Source organism: Lepidochelys kempii, chromosome 5 (assembly GCF_965140285.1).
Source record: "Lepidochelys kempii isolate rLepKem1 chromosome 5, rLepKem1.hap1, whole genome shotgun sequence".
Taxonomy (NCBI): domain Eukaryota; kingdom Metazoa; phylum Chordata; order Testudines; family Cheloniidae; genus Lepidochelys; species Lepidochelys kempii.
The window spans coordinates 58139164-58157452 of record NC_136384.1 but is presented as its reverse complement, the minus strand read 5'-3'; the positions used below and the strand labels follow the sequence as shown (position 1 = coordinate 58157452).

General features: G+C 41.0%; 1 protein-coding gene across 14 annotated transcripts in view; it reads right to left on the bottom strand.

Moving 5' to 3' along the window:
- The window catches only part of ADGRV1 (adhesion G protein-coupled receptor V1), a 412444-nt gene extending 405014 nt beyond the window's left edge, over positions 1-7430 (bottom strand). For 5 of the 14 annotated variants that reach the window (XR_013635788.1, XM_078852802.1, XM_078852804.1 and 2 more), the window contains exon 1: positions 7155-7430. Coding sequence is in view for 11 of the 14 variants with exons in the window: in XM_078852802.1 (XP_078708928.1) it covers positions 7155-7236 (82 nt within the window). In the remaining 3 variants the exon portion in view is untranslated. The remainder of the gene's footprint in view (positions 1-7154) is intronic. The other 9 variants (XM_073344461.2, XM_078852798.1, XM_078852799.1 and 6 more) reach the window with 3 other exon arrangements.
- Positions 7431-18289: the final 10859 nt, after the last annotated feature.

Here is an 18289-nt window from a genome sequence, read left to right as displayed (position 1 = left end):
AAAAACCTCTTTCTCTCAATTAAGTCCCTTAAAGAGGACACTCATCCTTCATTGTATAAATATTGTCCCGAGGAAAGGAGTTTGAGCAACCTTTCATCACATTCATATCTACTGGCCAGGAAGCTAACCCTCTTAGCCAGCTAACTAAATCTACTGTACTAGCCAGGAACCCATACTAAAGATGGTGAGGTCTCCCAGCTGAATCTAGAGGTAGAACTCTGATGGAAAGGCCAAAGCATCCCAGCCTCTTCCTTGAAGCTAATGGGAGAGAGGTGAATGCCATCTTCTCCTCCCTCTGTTCCTTGTTCAAAGTGAGGGAAGTGGGACCATTGCAATTCATATTCTGCTTTTGTACTTTCTGGTGGCTTTTTTCTTTATCCTCTCAAAAGGGGATGGATGTTCCTTTCATGTGCTGTTAGTATTCCTTAAGCTTATAAGGATCTCAGGAGAAATGAGCTTTGTCTTATAAGTCAGGTAGAGCTCAGGGGTCTGCAAGGTTCAACTTATCTGCTCTGCCTACTTTCTTAAGGCAGAGCACAGAATGAAGTGCCAAATTATCAGACACTGCTAAACTCACTTATTGAGCTCTTTGCCTTGCCAATGGCAAGCACGCAAAAAAATTGTTCATACAGAGCATAGGTCTTTAATTACAAACATTTGTGGATACCTTATAACCTGTTCTGAATAGACTTCCTAATCGTAACCTTACTGGGCATCCCACAGAACCATATAATAATTATGATTAGGATTAAGGGCCAGATTCTGATCTCAGTTATTCAAAGTTAAATCCAGAGTGATTCCAATGGAACTTACCCAACTGGAGTTATTCCATATTTATACCAGAGATCAGAATCTGATCCTGTGTGATAAACAATCAAGCTTCGGCTGAAATCTGCTAAAACAACATTCTTTTATCAAGAAATAACATGGGTTTGATTCTGATTCATTTATAGTAAGCTTACACCAGTACAACTCCAATGATTTCAACTGATCTACTCCTGATCTACACTGAAGCAAGTGAGATCAGAATCTGTCCATGTGTAGCTATATCCAAAACCCAGTAATACCATATATTGTAACAGATAAATATGCTATAGTACTGCAACAATTGGCAATATAGCTTGTAGTATTTTTGTCATGTACATACCTATCACTGAAGCGAAAGGCAAGTCCCATAGAAGGATCCCATTCCAGCAAACCCTCATTCTCATGCAAATAATCCTGTTTCACACAAGTAGTCACACTGAAGTCAGTGGACATCTCACATTTGTAAAAATTACTCACTCAAAGGTTTGCAATGCCAGGGCAACCCAGACATGGCACAACATAGGTGGCATTCTTCCTCTCAAAAGAAGTGGGGTGGATGTGCTTTTCACTTAACTGAGACTATGTTTACACTGCAATTAACAACCAGTGGCTGGCCCATGCCAACTGACTTGGGCCTGCAGGGCTCAGGAGAAGGGGCTGTTTAACCACGGTGTAGACATTAGGGTGACCAGACAGCAAATGTGAAAAATCGGGACAGGGGGTGGGGGGATAATAGGAGCCTATATAAGAAAAAGACCCAAAAATAGGGACTGTCCCTATAAAATCAGGACATCTGGTCAGACTAGTAGACATTTGGGCTTGGGCTGGAGCCCAGGCTCTAAGACCCTGTGAGGTGGGAGAGTCTCAGAGCTTGGGCTGCAGCCCAAGCGCTAATGTCTACACCACAGTTAAACAGCCCCTTAGTCCAAGCCCTGCGAGCTTGAGTCAGCTGGCATGGGTCAGCCGTGGATGTCTAACTACAGTGTAGACATTCCCTTAGAGGCCTCCTATCTCCCACAAAACATGCAATCCCCACCCCTCACACTTAGCCAGTTTCTATTCTGTTGTATCTCTCTCACATGGCTTCTTACACAATTGACCAAACAGCTGCATAACGTCTTGGTCATTACAGATGCTGACCCACAGCTACCATGAATTATAGAAGGAATTGCAAGTGCTCAGCACATCCCAGAATCAGGCCCTTAAATACTGGTGCCAGAAACTAAGCTGGTGTAAACTGATATAGTTCCACTGGATTCAATGGAGCTATGCCATTTTACACAAACTGAAGCTCTGGCCCTTGGACTTCGGAATAATTTCCATTTGTACCTTGAATTTGGAGGTATCTGTCACCCCCTTAAAATTTAAATTTGAATATGAGGACAAAATTTATATCTCTAATTACTGTTTGCCTGGCTGAGCCATACATTGCATGCATATCATATTACTGGATACTTTAGTGCATATTCATAATTTATCTCTCATGCCGGAAAGCTTGAAAAATAAAAATAAACAACCTTGACTATTGCTTCTTACATAATAAGTTTATAGAAAAAAAGATTTGCCAGGTGAACAGACGTGAATTATAGCCTCGTGACATGGATTAAAGGGTATTATTTCAAGTGAACTGACAAAAGAATTATAGCTATGTATTGTGGTTCCTTACAAAGGAATAAGCATGTATGAGCTACACAGCAAATTAATGTGTTACCCTAATCACAAAAATAAATCACTCATAACAAAAAAATATATTCTTAAATATTAACACTTGTATTGAATATTTATACTAAATTACAGAAATATATCAATATGTGCATCAATTATTTGATTAAATATATTTCATTTGTTATTACAGGGAAGCAAAGAAGAGGATTTTTTCTATAGATCTGTCTTTAACAAAGGCCCCAAAACAATACCTCTCCATAGAAGAAAAAAATACAAGGCCTCCTCTCCAATCTATACTATGAATTAATCATTTATATCTCTGCAATCTGTTTTTAAATCATACAAATGATAAAGTTCTGTGTACTGAAGGGAGCTCTGAAAGCAAAAGCTGTCTGGATTCAAAGACTCCTCACATTATCTTTGTTGAGTGGTTTGGGGTTTTTTAAAACTTTTCTAAAGCTTTTAACCTGTGCCACAATTTAATAATGACTATTTAATAATTATAATATTCCCTTATTAGCTGGGTATTTAATTTTCCTTGCCCGATAGCACCCTGTAGCTGAAGACAAGGAAATCTCTTTGTTGAGTAGTTATTTAAGACCAGCAACAATAACTAGGCTGGAAAGAAAGGTACTTTGAGAGGATTACATGGGGCTAGTTCTCAACAGCACCAAGCCGAGAGCAGCAAATTACAAACCCAAGTACTTCATTGCATGTAACCAAATTGGCTGGTTGAAATGCTAATTGCTTTTCAGCAAAGCTAAAGACAGACAGAGGACCTTGTGCTTCAGAGAATGACACACATTTTTTACCCCACTTCTGCACCATTGTCTCGCTGAGAATTATTCAAAATCTATTCATAAAGGTAGTTCTTTCCCTAACCTTTAAAAATGTGGGAAATTTCTACCGCTCGCCTCTGACCAGTACCTCAGATCTGTTGGTGTGCCAAACCCATAACAGATGGCTGAATTAAGAGCATGTTAAATCCCTAATAAAGTAAAGCTTGAAACAGTTCAAAGCCCCAAATATATAGGATGAGGCCTGGAGAAGTGACGGGGGAAAGAAATAGCTTCTTTTGCTAGCAAATAAAGAATGCAAACCCTGATTTACATAACTGTACTTTAACTTGGAAAAATACAACTGACACAATATCAAAATATCTTAACATATAAAGAGATAATACTATGGCATTTTAGAGGGAATTTTCTTGTCAACATATTGAAAAATCCACTATCACAAAATTCAAAATGTGTATAGACCGTGCATTTCATTGTATTTCATTTTGCCAGATAAATTCAAGTATTCAATCAGCTTCTTGCCTGTTTAAATCAACACTTGTTATTTATAACAAATTGCAACATTTGGTGAGTTATAAAACAATTTTAATAGTTTTCAAGAAAATATTAATAAGTCAAGCAATGAGTCAGCATTTAGGGTTGTGGGTTTGTTTTGTTTTTTTTTAAGATTTGAAACACTGTAGCATCTCTAGTTTTCAGCCTCTTGCTATAGCCATTTAACAATTCCTACTGATCCCATGAGCCGAATCCTGCAAAATCTCATTCATGCACAAAGTCTTTACTCAATTTCAATAGAACTACTTGCTTGAGTCAGGACTTCTTGTGTGAGTAAGACTTTACAGGAAGAGGCTCATTCATTAGTCAACTGTAGTTTTCAAAGTGAAAAGGTAACAATGTCCCACCTGGATTAGGTTGTATAACATACCAGTTATTCACCATGTCAATCTCTTTCCCTCAAAAAACTAACATACTTCTCTTGATAAAATGTGAACTTTCTCTGAATTGCTGGAACTCCACTGAATATCTGAAATTCACAGCATCAGATCTATAAACATGAATTTGACAATGAGGGTGTTAAGCATAGCAAGCAATGCTTAACTGTGCTTTTTTGGATGGGAGAAGTATTCTGTCCAACAGTGGTTATAATCTAAGGCTCTGATCCCGCAAAGACTTAAGTACATGTGTAACTTTATGCAAGTGAATAGTACCACTGCAGTCAATAGGAATACTCATGTGTGTAACATGATGCATGAGCTTAAGTTTATGCAGGTTCAGGGCCTAGTACAATGTGTATGAAGAGTTTTCACGTAATAATTCATACTTGCTCCCTCCTAATTATATTTAGGATGTAATATTCTTTATATTTCTTAAAGGAAAATTTATACAGTGACAGAAATACTAAGAACACATTGTAAAAGGGCACTCAGTAAGAGCAAATAAGAGAGAGAAGTGTTATCCAGCAATAAAATGAAGTTAAATTATCTTAAACATTCTATTTTATATAATAGCAAGAATCCAATGGAGAGCACACAGTTTGTTAATACCTATAAAACCATGTTAGGCTAAGAGATCTTCACAAGTACTCAAGACAAGTTTAGTAGGTCCATCTCTATTGAACTTTTTCAACAGACATTTCAAAAGACATTTTCAATTACAGCTTTCATTTTAAAATGTTAAGTATTTTATTAAAATTATATTCACGTTAGGTATCAAATATTTCAAAATACAATACATAAGCAATAATAATTCAGTATTAATCTCTTCTTTACCCACGTTCTAATTTCTGACAATAGTGGGAGTACCACTCCAAAAGGTGATTTTTTGCATTATCAATACATTTTCTCGAAATTACCATAATTGGTTACAGCTTATGGCCCAAATCCTATAGAAATATACATATGTCAGTAACTTTACTAATATTAGTAATTCCATTAATATCTATGAACCAGATTCTGCAGCACTTCTGTACTTGATTAACTTTACTCATGCAAGTTGCTCCATTGTAGTAACTTGTGCTACTCACATAAGTAAAGGACAGCACATGTGTAAGTGTTTGCAAGATCAAGCCCTCTGTAACTACTTGTGTGAGTAAAGTTACTCAAGTGTGTAAGCATTTACAGGATTGAGTCCTATATCTGAGAGGGGTTTTTAATGGAAACCTATGAGCCTCTCAAGCAAATAAACTAGACCCTCACTATTTTAAATAAAATGATGCTATGCGTGTCATATAGCTTTAAACCTTTCCTATATTTGGCTCAGACTTCTAATTTTTAAAAAAGCACAAAATGTTAATAATAAAAGGACACTTTTTAGGCCTGATTCTGAAACCTTTATTCCACTAAAGCTCCCCACCATTTCAATGGGTGTTTTATCTGCATTAGGATTTCAGGATCAAGTTCATATATTTGCTGGCAGTTCTTCAATATCCAAAATATATTATTTTTGAGCCCTCATTATTTTGCTAGCCCAAAGAAAAAGTCCAGCCCTAATCCCAGAAAGCTAATGGCAGTTTTCCCATTGATTTCAGTATGAACAGGATCCAACTCCCAAACCAAGGTGATAAGCCTGCACTTTTGATACCAGTATGCTCACTCAGATGTAAACTAACTATGATGTCATTGATTTCTTGACTTTGTGTTTAAATAGCATTAAGATTAAGAAACAAATGTCTTAATTTTCCTGGCTTTTGACTAATACTTCGTCCTGAAGTCATGACATGGTTTAAAAAATACTTGTATGGAATGTTAGTTTTATCTTTAAATTTCCTGATAGCTGGACATTTTCAGTTGCATCCTTAATATTATTTAAACCCTTCTAATCCCCCTCTCCCCAAATGGCCCTCAGTGTGCATGTAAATACTGAGTACATTTTTGTGGGATAGGTTATTTTAGTTTAAAAGATGGGTAATCTAGTTTCTGAATGTATGTATCTTTGGTTATTACACTGTACTAATGCATAAGTTTTCTTCTAAATGCCTATCATTTAACTGATAGAATAGTTCCAAGTAGATATGTATTTATAACATGTGCACAATGTATATTAGAAGCACAAAGCACACTTTTGGATGCTGTCCAAATAGTGTATCACAATAATAATTTGCATGCCACACCAAATCTATCTATATTGTAAATCTACTAGAGACACATTTAAAAAACCCTAGTGAAGATCTGGCATGTAGTTCCTATTAAATTTGAACTACAGTTTATCTGGTTTAGCCAGAGTGGGTTCTACAATAATTCATACAAAATGAATACATCAAAAAGCTGTAGAAGGGTAACCTTTTTAAACACCCAAGCTATTCCATTTTCATTTATTTTGTTATTATTTGCAAATTAATTCTATCATGGGATGCTCGTTGGCCAAGTTTTATTCCCCCCCCCCACACACACACACACACCCGCTTTGTTTTGCTGAGCTGTACACAGTGCAAACAAATATGGGAGAAGTTCCCCCAGTCTGTTTTGATTTTATTCTCACTCCTTTGAAAATAGTCAAACTGATGTTTTGTTGCGTAGTTTTCAGGGTATTAAATACCAAATCGCTCCCGGGCTTGGGACCTATCAGGCTGAGTTTCTTCTGCCTGTTGTGATCTCCCGGGAACACGGGTCTCCCTTGGAAGCGCAGCTGTCTGCTGCTCTAGCCCAGTGAAGAGAAAGAGGAGCCGCTCGCCAGGACACTTAGACACCTCAGCAGACTCTATTCCCCAGCAGCCATGCAGGGCGAGCTCCAAGCCCAGCTCTGTCCACAGCCAGAAAGCCTCTCCCTGCGGCAACAAGTGCTGCTGGCACAACTCTAGAGCTAGCAGGGGGAGCTTTGCCGCTGAGGAAGGATGCTCCAAATGCAAGGCCCGCTCTCCCCCTGGGAAGAGACGGGCAACAAACCTACCTAGACCTGGGGACATGGGCATCCGCGTCCTGTGGACTCCGCCAGCCGCCCGCGCACTCGCTGCCGCTCGCACATTATGCATGCTCCCGGCTCCTACTCCTCCCTCCTCTCCGCGCTGCGTCCGGCACTCCCCGCCCTCCCGCTGCCTCCCCACCCCCTGGGAGAAGGGGGTGGGTGGGAGGACGGAGCCTTGTCCCCGCCAATAGTCCCTGCCCTATTCCAGCTTCAGCAGAACCAGCCCCTTCAGCGCCCGGCGTAGCTGCCCACAGGGATGCAAGGAAGTGGGCCAGGCCATTGTTCCACATAGATAAACAGGAACTCGGTTGTTTTCCCTGGAGGCGGCAAGGGCAACGCGGGGTCTACCTGTGTCCAGCCACGTTTGGGCTCCAAGCCCTCAACTTGTACCATCAATGAGTACAGGGGCTGCTCGTGCACCCACATAAATAAATCTGCACCTTGATGCTTCCTGGTGCAGCAGCGTCCCACAAACCTGGATCCTGCTAGGTCCCACACTTTTTGGCTGCATCACACATAGGCCACTGCCTAAACAGAGAACAAGCATAGCCATCTCTACGTCACCAAGCGCTTCCTGACCAAAAACATGCCTGACACAGGAGTGGGGCAGAAATAAAGGATCTTGCCGAAGTCCCAAACTGTGCACTCCAAATAGTGTAGCATTTCCTACTTCACTAGAAAAAAATCTGGACTCTAATGCATTTCAGACGAATTAGCACTAGGAAAAAAACATTTGGTACCTACCTCCTGATAGATCCTAAAAAAATTAACCCCACTAACTCCAATTTTACTGTCTAATTAAAGAAAAAACTTATTTTTTCCTATTTCACTAAAAAGTCCAAGCCGCCTGTTGCAAACTGGGACAGAGTACCACAAAAACATGTATCCAACATATGAATCCTGCTGCGTCCAAGCTAGTTTCCCCCCCTCCCCCCATCGGAAAACTTCTACCAACTAGACAGAGAATTGCAGCTGCTCTAATACCAGCGCAAAAATCCAGACCCACAATGCATCCTTTCTCTACTGCACAGCAAAAACACATAGCCATCACCTGGGAGCTGCTGGATTCTGCCATTTTTTGGCCTGAAGTCCTGAGATTGCTTCAGCAAAATAAACGTATTACCACTCCTCACAGACTAGAAAAATCTAGATTCTGACACATTCTGGTGTAAAAGCAGTGCAAAAACACATATCTGATGTAAGTTTTGCCAGATACAGCAATCTTTTAATTCGTAAACTGCTAAATTGATAGCGACGTTCTCCTAGTCCACTATATAACTCTGGTCTATATACATAGGTAGGGCCTACCCAATTCACAGTCCATTTGGTCAATTTCACGGTCATAGGATTTTAAAACTAGTAAATTTCATGATTTCAACTATTTAAATCTGAAATTTCACAGTGTCATAATTGTAGTAGTCCTGACCCAAAAAGGAACTGGGAGTTGCAAAGTTTTTGTAGAGGTGGTTGTGGTACTGCTACCCTTACTTCTGTGCTGCTGCTGGCAGCGGCGCTGCCTTCAGAGCTGAGCCGCTGGAGAGCGGCGGCTGCTGGCTGGGAGCCCAGCTCTGAAGGGAGAACTGCCACCAGCAGCAGCGCAGAAGTAAGGATGGCATGGTGTGGTATTACCACCCTTACTTCTGCACTGCTGCCTACAAAGCTGGGCCCTCAGTCAGCAGCCGCCGCTCTCTGTCCACTCAGCTCTGAAGGCAGCCACGCAGAAGTAAGGGTAGCATGCTGTTGCCACCCTTACTTCTGCACTGCTGCTGGCGGGGGGCTGCCTTCAGAGATGGGCAGCCGGAGAGAGGCGGTTGTTGACCGTTGCCCAGCTCTGAAGGCAGTGCCCTGCCAGCAGCAGCACAGAAGTAAGGGTTGCAACTCTGCAACCCCCTCAAAAAATAACCTTTGACAACCCTGCAACTCCCTTTTGTGTCAGGACCCCCAATTTGAAAAACACTAGTCTCCCCCATGAAATCTACATAGTATAGAGTAAAAGCACATAAAAGACCATATTTAACTTGGGGAGACCGGATTTCATGGTCCATGGCACATTTTTCATGGCCAGAAATTTTGTAGGGCCCTATACATAGGCATACAAGCACTTGGGGAAAAAAAAATCCAAATATGTCTCTGGAGCCAGCAAGATCTAGGCCTTTTTTTTTTTTGCCTAGATCCTCTCAGTTTTACCTTATAGTATAGCTATCCTTTTATATCAGGAAGAGGGCTGAAAGAAGTATTAAGGGGCAAATACTGAAGTTAATGAGAGTCTGGACTGAGTGAAAACTAGAGAGGGACTTCAGCCACAACATCAAGATCCACATTTCAAACTCCCAAGCTCCAAGAGAGTACAGATCTGGTTGGTTTTTTTTGCTAGGGTGTGGTTGTTTGTTTGTTTGTGTAAGCAGAGTCTGAATGAGCTCTCCCCTGACATCTAGTGGGTGAGCTGTGAAAAAGGACTTCAGGAGCTGATTTCGTTTGCATGGACACACCCACCTTGCCTAGGTGCTCAGCATGATGGGATTGCTGGCCCAAATGATCACTTGTGGCTGGTGTTGGGTCCCCAGTCTCCTTGTTATTAGGGCAGGAGTAAGAAAGCGTTGTTATCCCTGTTGTGTGGATTTAGGGCAGCAGAACTGTAACTGGCATACCGCGATGGAGGGACTCACCCTCAATTTAATGGCACTCGCTAGGCCAGGGACAAGGGTTCCAAAGCCCACTGACTTGAGAAAGGGTGATGTGGATTGTGTTTAAAGGTTTTAGACATCATTTGATCCTTCTTTTCTCCATGGTATAATAAAAGAACTAATTTAGACTCAATTGAGAGTCTTATTACATACTGCAAAGCTGAAATTGCTGATGTTGAGGTATTAAACCTAGTTTGCGATGGTGTCTCTATTGCAAGAGACTGCCCACTGTGCACTAGGAGTGAGGCTCCCCAACTAACAGCTGAAATCACTGAAAGCTGTGTTAAGTGGTGGGCCCTGAAGACATCTCGGCAAGTGGCCAGCCAGGTGGCTGGAGCAGACGTGCAGCTGGCAGAGGGGCATGGCAAGTGGCCAGCACGGTGGCTGGTGGAGAGGGCCAGAGTAGAGCCTCGCTGAGAGGCGTGGCAATCGTCTGGCAGGGCGATGAGCAAGTGCCCAAGCAGTGGAGCATATAAAGTGCCTCCTTACTGCCTGCTTCCATGCAGCATGGGAGGTGAACTCTGAAGATGAACCTCTAAATTCTGGGGCTGCACTGGCTAAGGACAGCAACTGTGAGCGGGGTGCAGAGAAGGGATGAGCCCATTAAAGGGACTTTTGGGTTGCTGGACTTAAGAACCTGAGGGGAAAAGGACACTGCCCAACTTACTTGGGGATGGGTCTTTTGCTCATGTTTATGACTTTTGTTTATGAACCCTAGTTGCGGTGGTTTCCCAAATTAATGATGAGTTACTTCCCTCCTTTTATTAAAAGTTTTTGCTACACTCAGACTCTATGCTTGCAAGAGGGGAAATATTTCCTCTTAGAGACACCCAGGGGGTGGTGTGTAATTGGTCCAGGTCACTGGGTGGGGGCTCAAACCGGTTTTGTGTTGTATTGTTGAAAAGGAACTCCTAGACACCAAACCCGACCCTTGTTGCCGCTGGCTGCACCTGGCAGAAGGGTTACCTTTGTTTTTGTTTTTAATCCCAGGACTATCTCTATTGCGGGATTTGGCATTAAGGCCTTAATCTTGTACTTATGCATGTGCTTAATTTTAAGTTGATGAGTGATCGCAAACTTAAGAAGGTGCATTCATGTTTGCAGCACTGGGACCTAAGAAGTCAGAATTTCCCTCCCAGTTTGGCATGGCAGATCTGAACTGAGTTATACTCTGAGGAACATGCAGGTGGAAGCATGATAACTAACCCACCACAAAGAGTTGAGAGAATTCTGCCCATAATGTAGCAGAAGCTGAACTAAAGTCTCTGCAAGTTCCCGCAATGCTTAAGGGGAGAACAGTTCTTACATTTATCATTTTTGCTGGCAATTTTCTTGGGAGTTTCACCATTTCAAGGGAGCTCTCCCAATCTTGCTTTTTATTTTGGGTCTGTAGAAAAGGAAACGAATGCTTAACACATATATCACACTTTACATTTTCACTATGCTATACAAACATTAACTCCTTCACTCCTGTAAGGCAAATAAATATTACCATTGTGTCCTCCTATCATTGCTTGTAGTTTTACAATCACATTTTCTTATTTTTTAAAATGTTTTCTCATCTCTGATGCAAGCAGTAGAGGAAATCATAAACTGATCCTGCAAATACATCATGCACATGAGCAGTGCAATTGACTTCAGTTGGGTTCCATGCAAGGGTAGAGTTTATCTGTACACAACAGTATAAGAATATCTTATTATATGCCATAAACTCAAAATCAAGGACAAAAAAAGACGGATGGTTAACAAAAGATCTGACTTAGAGAGGAAGAGAAGGCAGCTAGAAAAATATCCATAACAAAAAAGGGAGAAGGTGATAGCAATGAAAATGAATTAGAAACTAGGAATTATAGAAATTTGATAAGGGAATCAAAAGGACACAAGGAGAAATCTATGCCCAGCACAGTTAAGGACAATAAGAAGCTTTTTGAGTACATTAGGAACAAAAGGATCCCTAACAATGGAATTGGTCTATTCCTAAATGGAAATGGTAAAATTTTCAACAATAATGCAGAAAGGGCAGAAGTATTCAATAAATATTTGTGTTTTGTATTCAGGAAAAAGCCAGATAATGTATTCATATCATGTAACAGTAACTCAGGAGGATGATAAACAGAAGCTACTAAAGTAAACATTTTAAAATCAGAAGGTCTGGATAATTTACACCTAAGAGTTTAAAAGTTCTCGCCAAGGAGATCTCTTGACTCTTAATATTGATTTTCAATAAGCCTTGGAACAGTTGGGAAATTCCAGAGAACTGGAAGAAAGCTACTTTTCTGCCAATATTTAAAAAGGCTAAATGGGATGATCAAGGTAATTATAAGCCTGTCAGCCTGACATTGGCCAATTTAATAAATTCAATTAATAAAGAATTAAAGGAAAGTAATATAATTAATGCCAATCTACTTGGCTATATGGAAAATAGGTGTTAGACTAACTTGACATCTTTTTTTAATGAGATTACAAGCTCAGTTAATAAAGGTAACGGTGTTGGTATAATACTTAGACTTCTGAAAGGCATTCGACTTAGTTCCATATAACATTTTGATTAAGAAACGAGAATGATACAAATTCAACATGGCACACATTAAATGAATTAAAAACTAGCTAGCTGACTGGTCTCAAAAGTAACCATAAACTGGGAGTCATATGGAACAGGTATATTTCTAATGGGCTCCCAAAGGGATTGGTTCTTCGCCCTACACTATTTAACATTTTTATCAACGACCTGAAAGAAAACATAAAATCATTACTGATAAAGTTTGCAGAAAACAAATCTTTGCGGGTGATAAAAATTGAAGAGAACAGGTCACTGATGCAGAGCAATCTGGATCACTTGGTAAGCTGGGTGCAAGAAAACAATATGCCATTTAATGTGGCTAAATGAAAATGTATTCATATAGCAACAAAGAATATAGACCATGGGTCTTACTGAGGGGTGACTCTATCCTGGGAAGCAGTAAATCTAAAAGGAACTTGGGGGGCCTGGCAGATAATCAGCTGAACACAAGCTCCCAGTGTGATGCTGTAGCCAAAATGTGATCCTTGGATGTATAAACAGGGGAGAATAGAGTAGTAGCAGAGAGGTTATATCACCTCTTTATTTGTCACCAGTGCAATCACTGGAATAAGGTGTCCAATCTGGTGTCCACAATTCAAGAAAGATGTTGAAATATTGGAGAGGGTTCAGAGAAGAGCTATAGGAATGATTAAAAGATTGGAAAACAATGTCTTATAGTTAAGGCTCGGATTTAATCATGGGTATTTTTAATAAAAGTCATGGACAGGTCATGGGCAATAAACAAAAATTCATGGCCCATGGACCTGTCCATGACTTGTATTATATATACCCCTGACTAAATCTTAGCTGGGGGGCGGGGGGGAAGGCGCTGCTCTGTGTGGGTCCCAGGGGAGCCACTGCTGAGAGTGCTACTACTGGGGTGGGGGCGGGAGCCACTGCTTGGGGGTGCCTGGGAGGGCTGGTAGGGGGGAGGGGCCATTGGCACCAACTGCCGGGGGCCGCCGAGCAGCAGCTGCTCAGGCCACCCCTGGGACTGCCCCCTGTCGCTGCTCCAGCCACCCCTGGGACCGCTGCCAGAGGCCGCTGAGCTGCAACTGCTCCCACCACCCTTAGGGCCAATAAAACTACATCCAGATCCACAATGGTTGTACTTTTCCCCCCCCACTCCTAAGGTCTGCAGTCCTCTATATCTTTTTTCAGAGCTCTGAGAATTTCTGTTATTTTTCCACTTTAGCCATAATACTGTCAACATAACACTGTCCTTTGTTGCAGACGACTGGCCAGAGCTCCTGTTGGAGCCTGTCAGCTTGCTCCTCAAGCAGTCAGAAGGGTTATTGTTGTGTGACATGAAGGACTTGGTGCCCCTCCTAAGGGCTCAGCATGCTGCCTGCACAGTACTCCAAACCCTTACAAGCTTTAGGAACAAACAATCAGGTCTGGAACTGGATCTACAACAGATCTGGCATTGCACAGAACTATGCCTCCAGATCAGCCTTAACTTTCTCTGTTCATTAAAAGCACTAAATAAGGTACATTAAGTAGATCCCCCAATTCTTTGATTGGATTTTCTTTGTTTTGATTGTACTAAACTGTGCAGGTTTAAAAATGGCTCAGCTGCAGATCAACCAGTACTGAAAGCAACAGCCACCACTGCATCAATGGCCTCTAGTTTGTTTGTTTTGAAATCTTGCCTTTTCCCTTTACTGGCATCATTTAAAAGAGGGGGAGGACAAGACGGAGTTGGGAGATAGAGCAGAAAGGCAATGGGACAAAGTGACTAGAGGTGATATAAGACCATGCAGAAAGTCTAAGAAAAGGGTCAGAAGAGAACATTTTCTCTTTTGTACTCTTCGTTTTACTTATAAGCAGGTCTCTGAGTTATATAAACAATAAGGCTGGGGTTTTTTCACTGTTGCATACTTTAAAGTTAGGCATCCATTTAGGTGCCAAAATAAAGTGTCCTGACTTTCAGAAGTGCTGAGCTTCAACTAAGTCCATTAAAGTCGATAGGAACCACAGGTGTTCTGCACCTCTTTATATCATGTGCTTTTATTTCAGTATCTAATACTGAGGTATAAGGAGTTCAAGCTGTACACAGATCTGGCCATACAGGAGGATAAAAACAACAGGAAAGTAAAACTGTTATTTTACCTTATTGGGGAACACGGCAAAAAGCCTGCATCTCTCTGAAACTCACCACTAGCTCAAGCCTCACAACGGTCCCTGGAGCCCTGGGGACAATCATGGCAAAGCCACTTTTTAATGCTCCAGAGATATTACTGCTCATGTTGATGCACCTCAAGCCCTACTAGACACAGATCAGATACTGTCCAGAATGACTGCTAGTGTTAGCTGACACCCTGAACAGGGGATATCTACCCAGCCTCAAGGAGTTGGGGGAAGAGAACTGATTTTGATCAGTTTCACTGTTGAAACTCAGAGAGAGTGCAGCATGTTAATAGATTCAGAGTGTAACAGAAAAGGACATCCAACAACAGGCAGTCAAGAGAGCAATAAGAGGGAGGCCATAAGACAAAAGCCAATTACTAGTAGGAGCAGGACCATATTTTCACAGTAAAGATGAGCCAAATGCTCAGGACAGCATATTTTGAGGACTGTTGTCCCCACTTTATTATGTAAGGATGTCGTGCAAAAAATACATGGCTCACACGTGGGCATCGACAGTGTCTTAGGCTTGAGAGTGTGTTTACTGGCTGAGAACGAATACACAACTCTGCTCCTTGATAGAAGGGTATTACACTTGCCCAGCATACAACTACCACCAGCAGAAAGAGACTTTCTTACCACATGAGCTGCCCACCTGACCATGGGGAAAGGGGAGAGCGGACATATTGACCTTCAATGAAAAGCAGTTCTTGACTAGAGTGGACTACTATTCAAATTTTTGGAACATCAATGCCATGCCTGATACAAGAAGCAAGACGGTGAGCGGCAAACTGAAGTGCCATTTTATGAAACACAGTATTCCAAACACCGTATTCACTGACAACAGACTCCAATTTGCCTCAGAAGAATTCAAAGAAATTGCATGCAAGTTGGTGTTTGACCATCACATCTCCTCCCCAGCATACCCCGGAGTAATGGTAAGGTGCAATCAGCTGTGAAAACAGCTAAGAGACTATTATAGAAGGCCCTTATAAGCCTTTTTTAAGGTTGAGATCCTTATTTGCCTTTTTGGCACACAGGAATACCCCATCACAGGGATGCCGAAACACTCCAGTGTAGGATGAAGGACAAAAATCCTGTTACCAGGGATAGGGGACTTGCTACAGCCAGAAGGATGGGGACGCTGCCAAGAGAAGACAGCCAACAACCAGAGAAAAAAGGCAATAGAGTACAACAGGTCAGCCAAGGACCTACCAGCCCTTGAGACACACACTCCTGTGGAGATCCAGTCATTAGAGAGATGCCAAAAGGAGTGAACTAAAAGAGCCATGAAGGGTTCAGTGGCATCCAGGTCATATGGGGTGACTATGCAAGAGGGACATGTGATCCAAAGGAACCAGAGGCATGTATGAGCCAACAGACACAAAGATAGAGAGCCTATAGTTATACAAAACTCATCACAGAACAGAGAGACAAATAACCATCCAGAAGCCAACCACACAGGGAGGAAGGAAACTCCACAGAGACAGGTTATACGGAGACAGAGATAAGTCACTCCCAGTGTGGTTGCCTGTTGAGGAGGCCAAACTATCTCAAAGACTATGTAACCACTGAGTCTGTTGTAAAGGTGAGATTCCAACTCAGCTATTTGCTAGCAACCTCTGGCCAAAGGGATTTAGGTATCAATTATTTGTTTTTAATGTTTATATTAAAATGTTTGTAAAATAGGGAAGATGTATCATTGAAACTGGAATCAGAAGGCCCATGGCCCCAGGAGGGGCTGTTATTGAGGGGACAAGTCACCAGGGGAACAGGAAACAGGTAGAGTTAGGCTGGAAGCAACTCAGCCACATAGACAGAGTAGCCCACAGGGTTTAATAAAGTTCCACTTGTTCAACTTAAATTGCATTCAGCTTCACTCTTTGCAAATGAAATAGTGGTGAACTAGTAAGAAAAATACATAGAGAATGGCAAGACTGCTGAATTCTTCATGGAACTGAGTTAAGGTCATGCTATGGGAAAGGGCAAAAATGACCAAATCTTGTACCAGGGAATGGTTAGCATCTCTTTCATCTCAACAGTCTTACTTGCTGGATGCTTTCCTGATGGAGAAACATATGTGTGAAGGAGTACAAAGGAAAGAGTTAATTGTCTTTGTAGTCATTCCAAAATGAGAGGATTTCAGTGCACACACAGGGAGAACAGTAATATCTACAGAGTACAGCTTTATATCTACCTGGTTGCTGTGGCAATAAGTTAAACTCATGGAATCCTCTGGTTCCCAGAGAGGACGAGGACACCTTGTAGGAGGAACTTAATAAAGTGAGAACTTCAACATAGGTGGTCATTCTCTAGTTCTCTGCATAAGCCCTCACTTGTCTGCTCATACTAGCCTCTCAGCTCAGACTACAGGATGAGCATTACTATTGATTGTCACATTCTAGCAGTAGCATGGTCTATAGCTAGAACTGGTTGAAACTTTTCATGTGACATGTTAAACAGAGAAATGTCCTTTTATCAAAAATGGCATTTCTTATGGAAAGTTGTTGACATTGTCAAAATGTTTTGTTTGTTTGGGGGAAATGTTGTCTCTTCATAATAGTTTATCAAAACCACGACTGAAATGTTATGAAAATGGTTATCAACAATTTTCTGCTGATTGGTAAATGAAAAATTCTCACAATGCACTTGACAAAAATTTCACACACACAAAAAATCACAAAAAGACTTGAAAAAAATGTCAGTTTCTAATACTTTGAAATAAAAACAACTACATATTTATTTCTTTGCAAAATTTAGTTTCCATTTTTTTTACTAGCTCAGTTTAAAACTTGGATTCAGTTGTTCCATCTACCAGGCTGAAGCTGTTGGAGGCATAGTGTATCATTATATTGGCACATAATAAGATTACCATCTCTGCAGAGGTGGTTTGGTCTTATAATGAGGCCTAATGGCCTCTGTTCAAACCACAGTGGGAGCCTACTGGCTTTCCTGATCACACAGAGAAATAGCAAGATGAGAACTTGGCAAGAACTCCCTGTCTTCCCCTCATGTGTGGTTATTGTTAAATAAACTTGCAGCCTTGTTTTTTCCAGTCAAATGTGTCCATTTCTTAATTTGCAGTATGTCATTGACAATGTAGATACTAGATGGCAACTCAGAATGCTTTCTTATAAAACGCCCACTAAATTACTGAAAAAAACTCATGTAAGCCTTGGTAACAGACATGGGACACTCAAAGCACTTCAGACATTAGGTAGCAAATCCAGTATGAATGCTTTCCAGAAAACTTATATCTGAATTGTATTCTTCTGAAGGCAAACTCTTATACAGTTCAAATCTGTGTCCAAGCATCTTATTTTCAATATAATTTTTTACTTTACATAATGTAAGTGTAAGTCTTGTATACTCTCTCCCACATACATCACTTTTACTTTCTGTTTTCTCAGAAGATATTTCAGACAAATTAAGAAAAGTGTTAAGTAGCTCTATCAGCCCCATACAAACTTTTATGTAGTTTGCCTTCAGTCATCCGTAAGTATTTTGTTTGCCCTTCAGGGGGAAAAAGGTACTCAGCGGCACTAAAATATAGTTTTAAACAGTTTCTAATCTTCTACACAAGTTAATTATATATTTTAAGTCTCTTCATTTCTCCCCTTAAAGTTTACAGGCCAAAATCTGAGCTACTACTCATTTCTTGTTTATTTTTCCTCCCTTGAAGTCAATGGGAGTTTTGCCATTGGGGTCAGGATGTCATCTTCCAAATGTAACTATACATCGTGAAACTG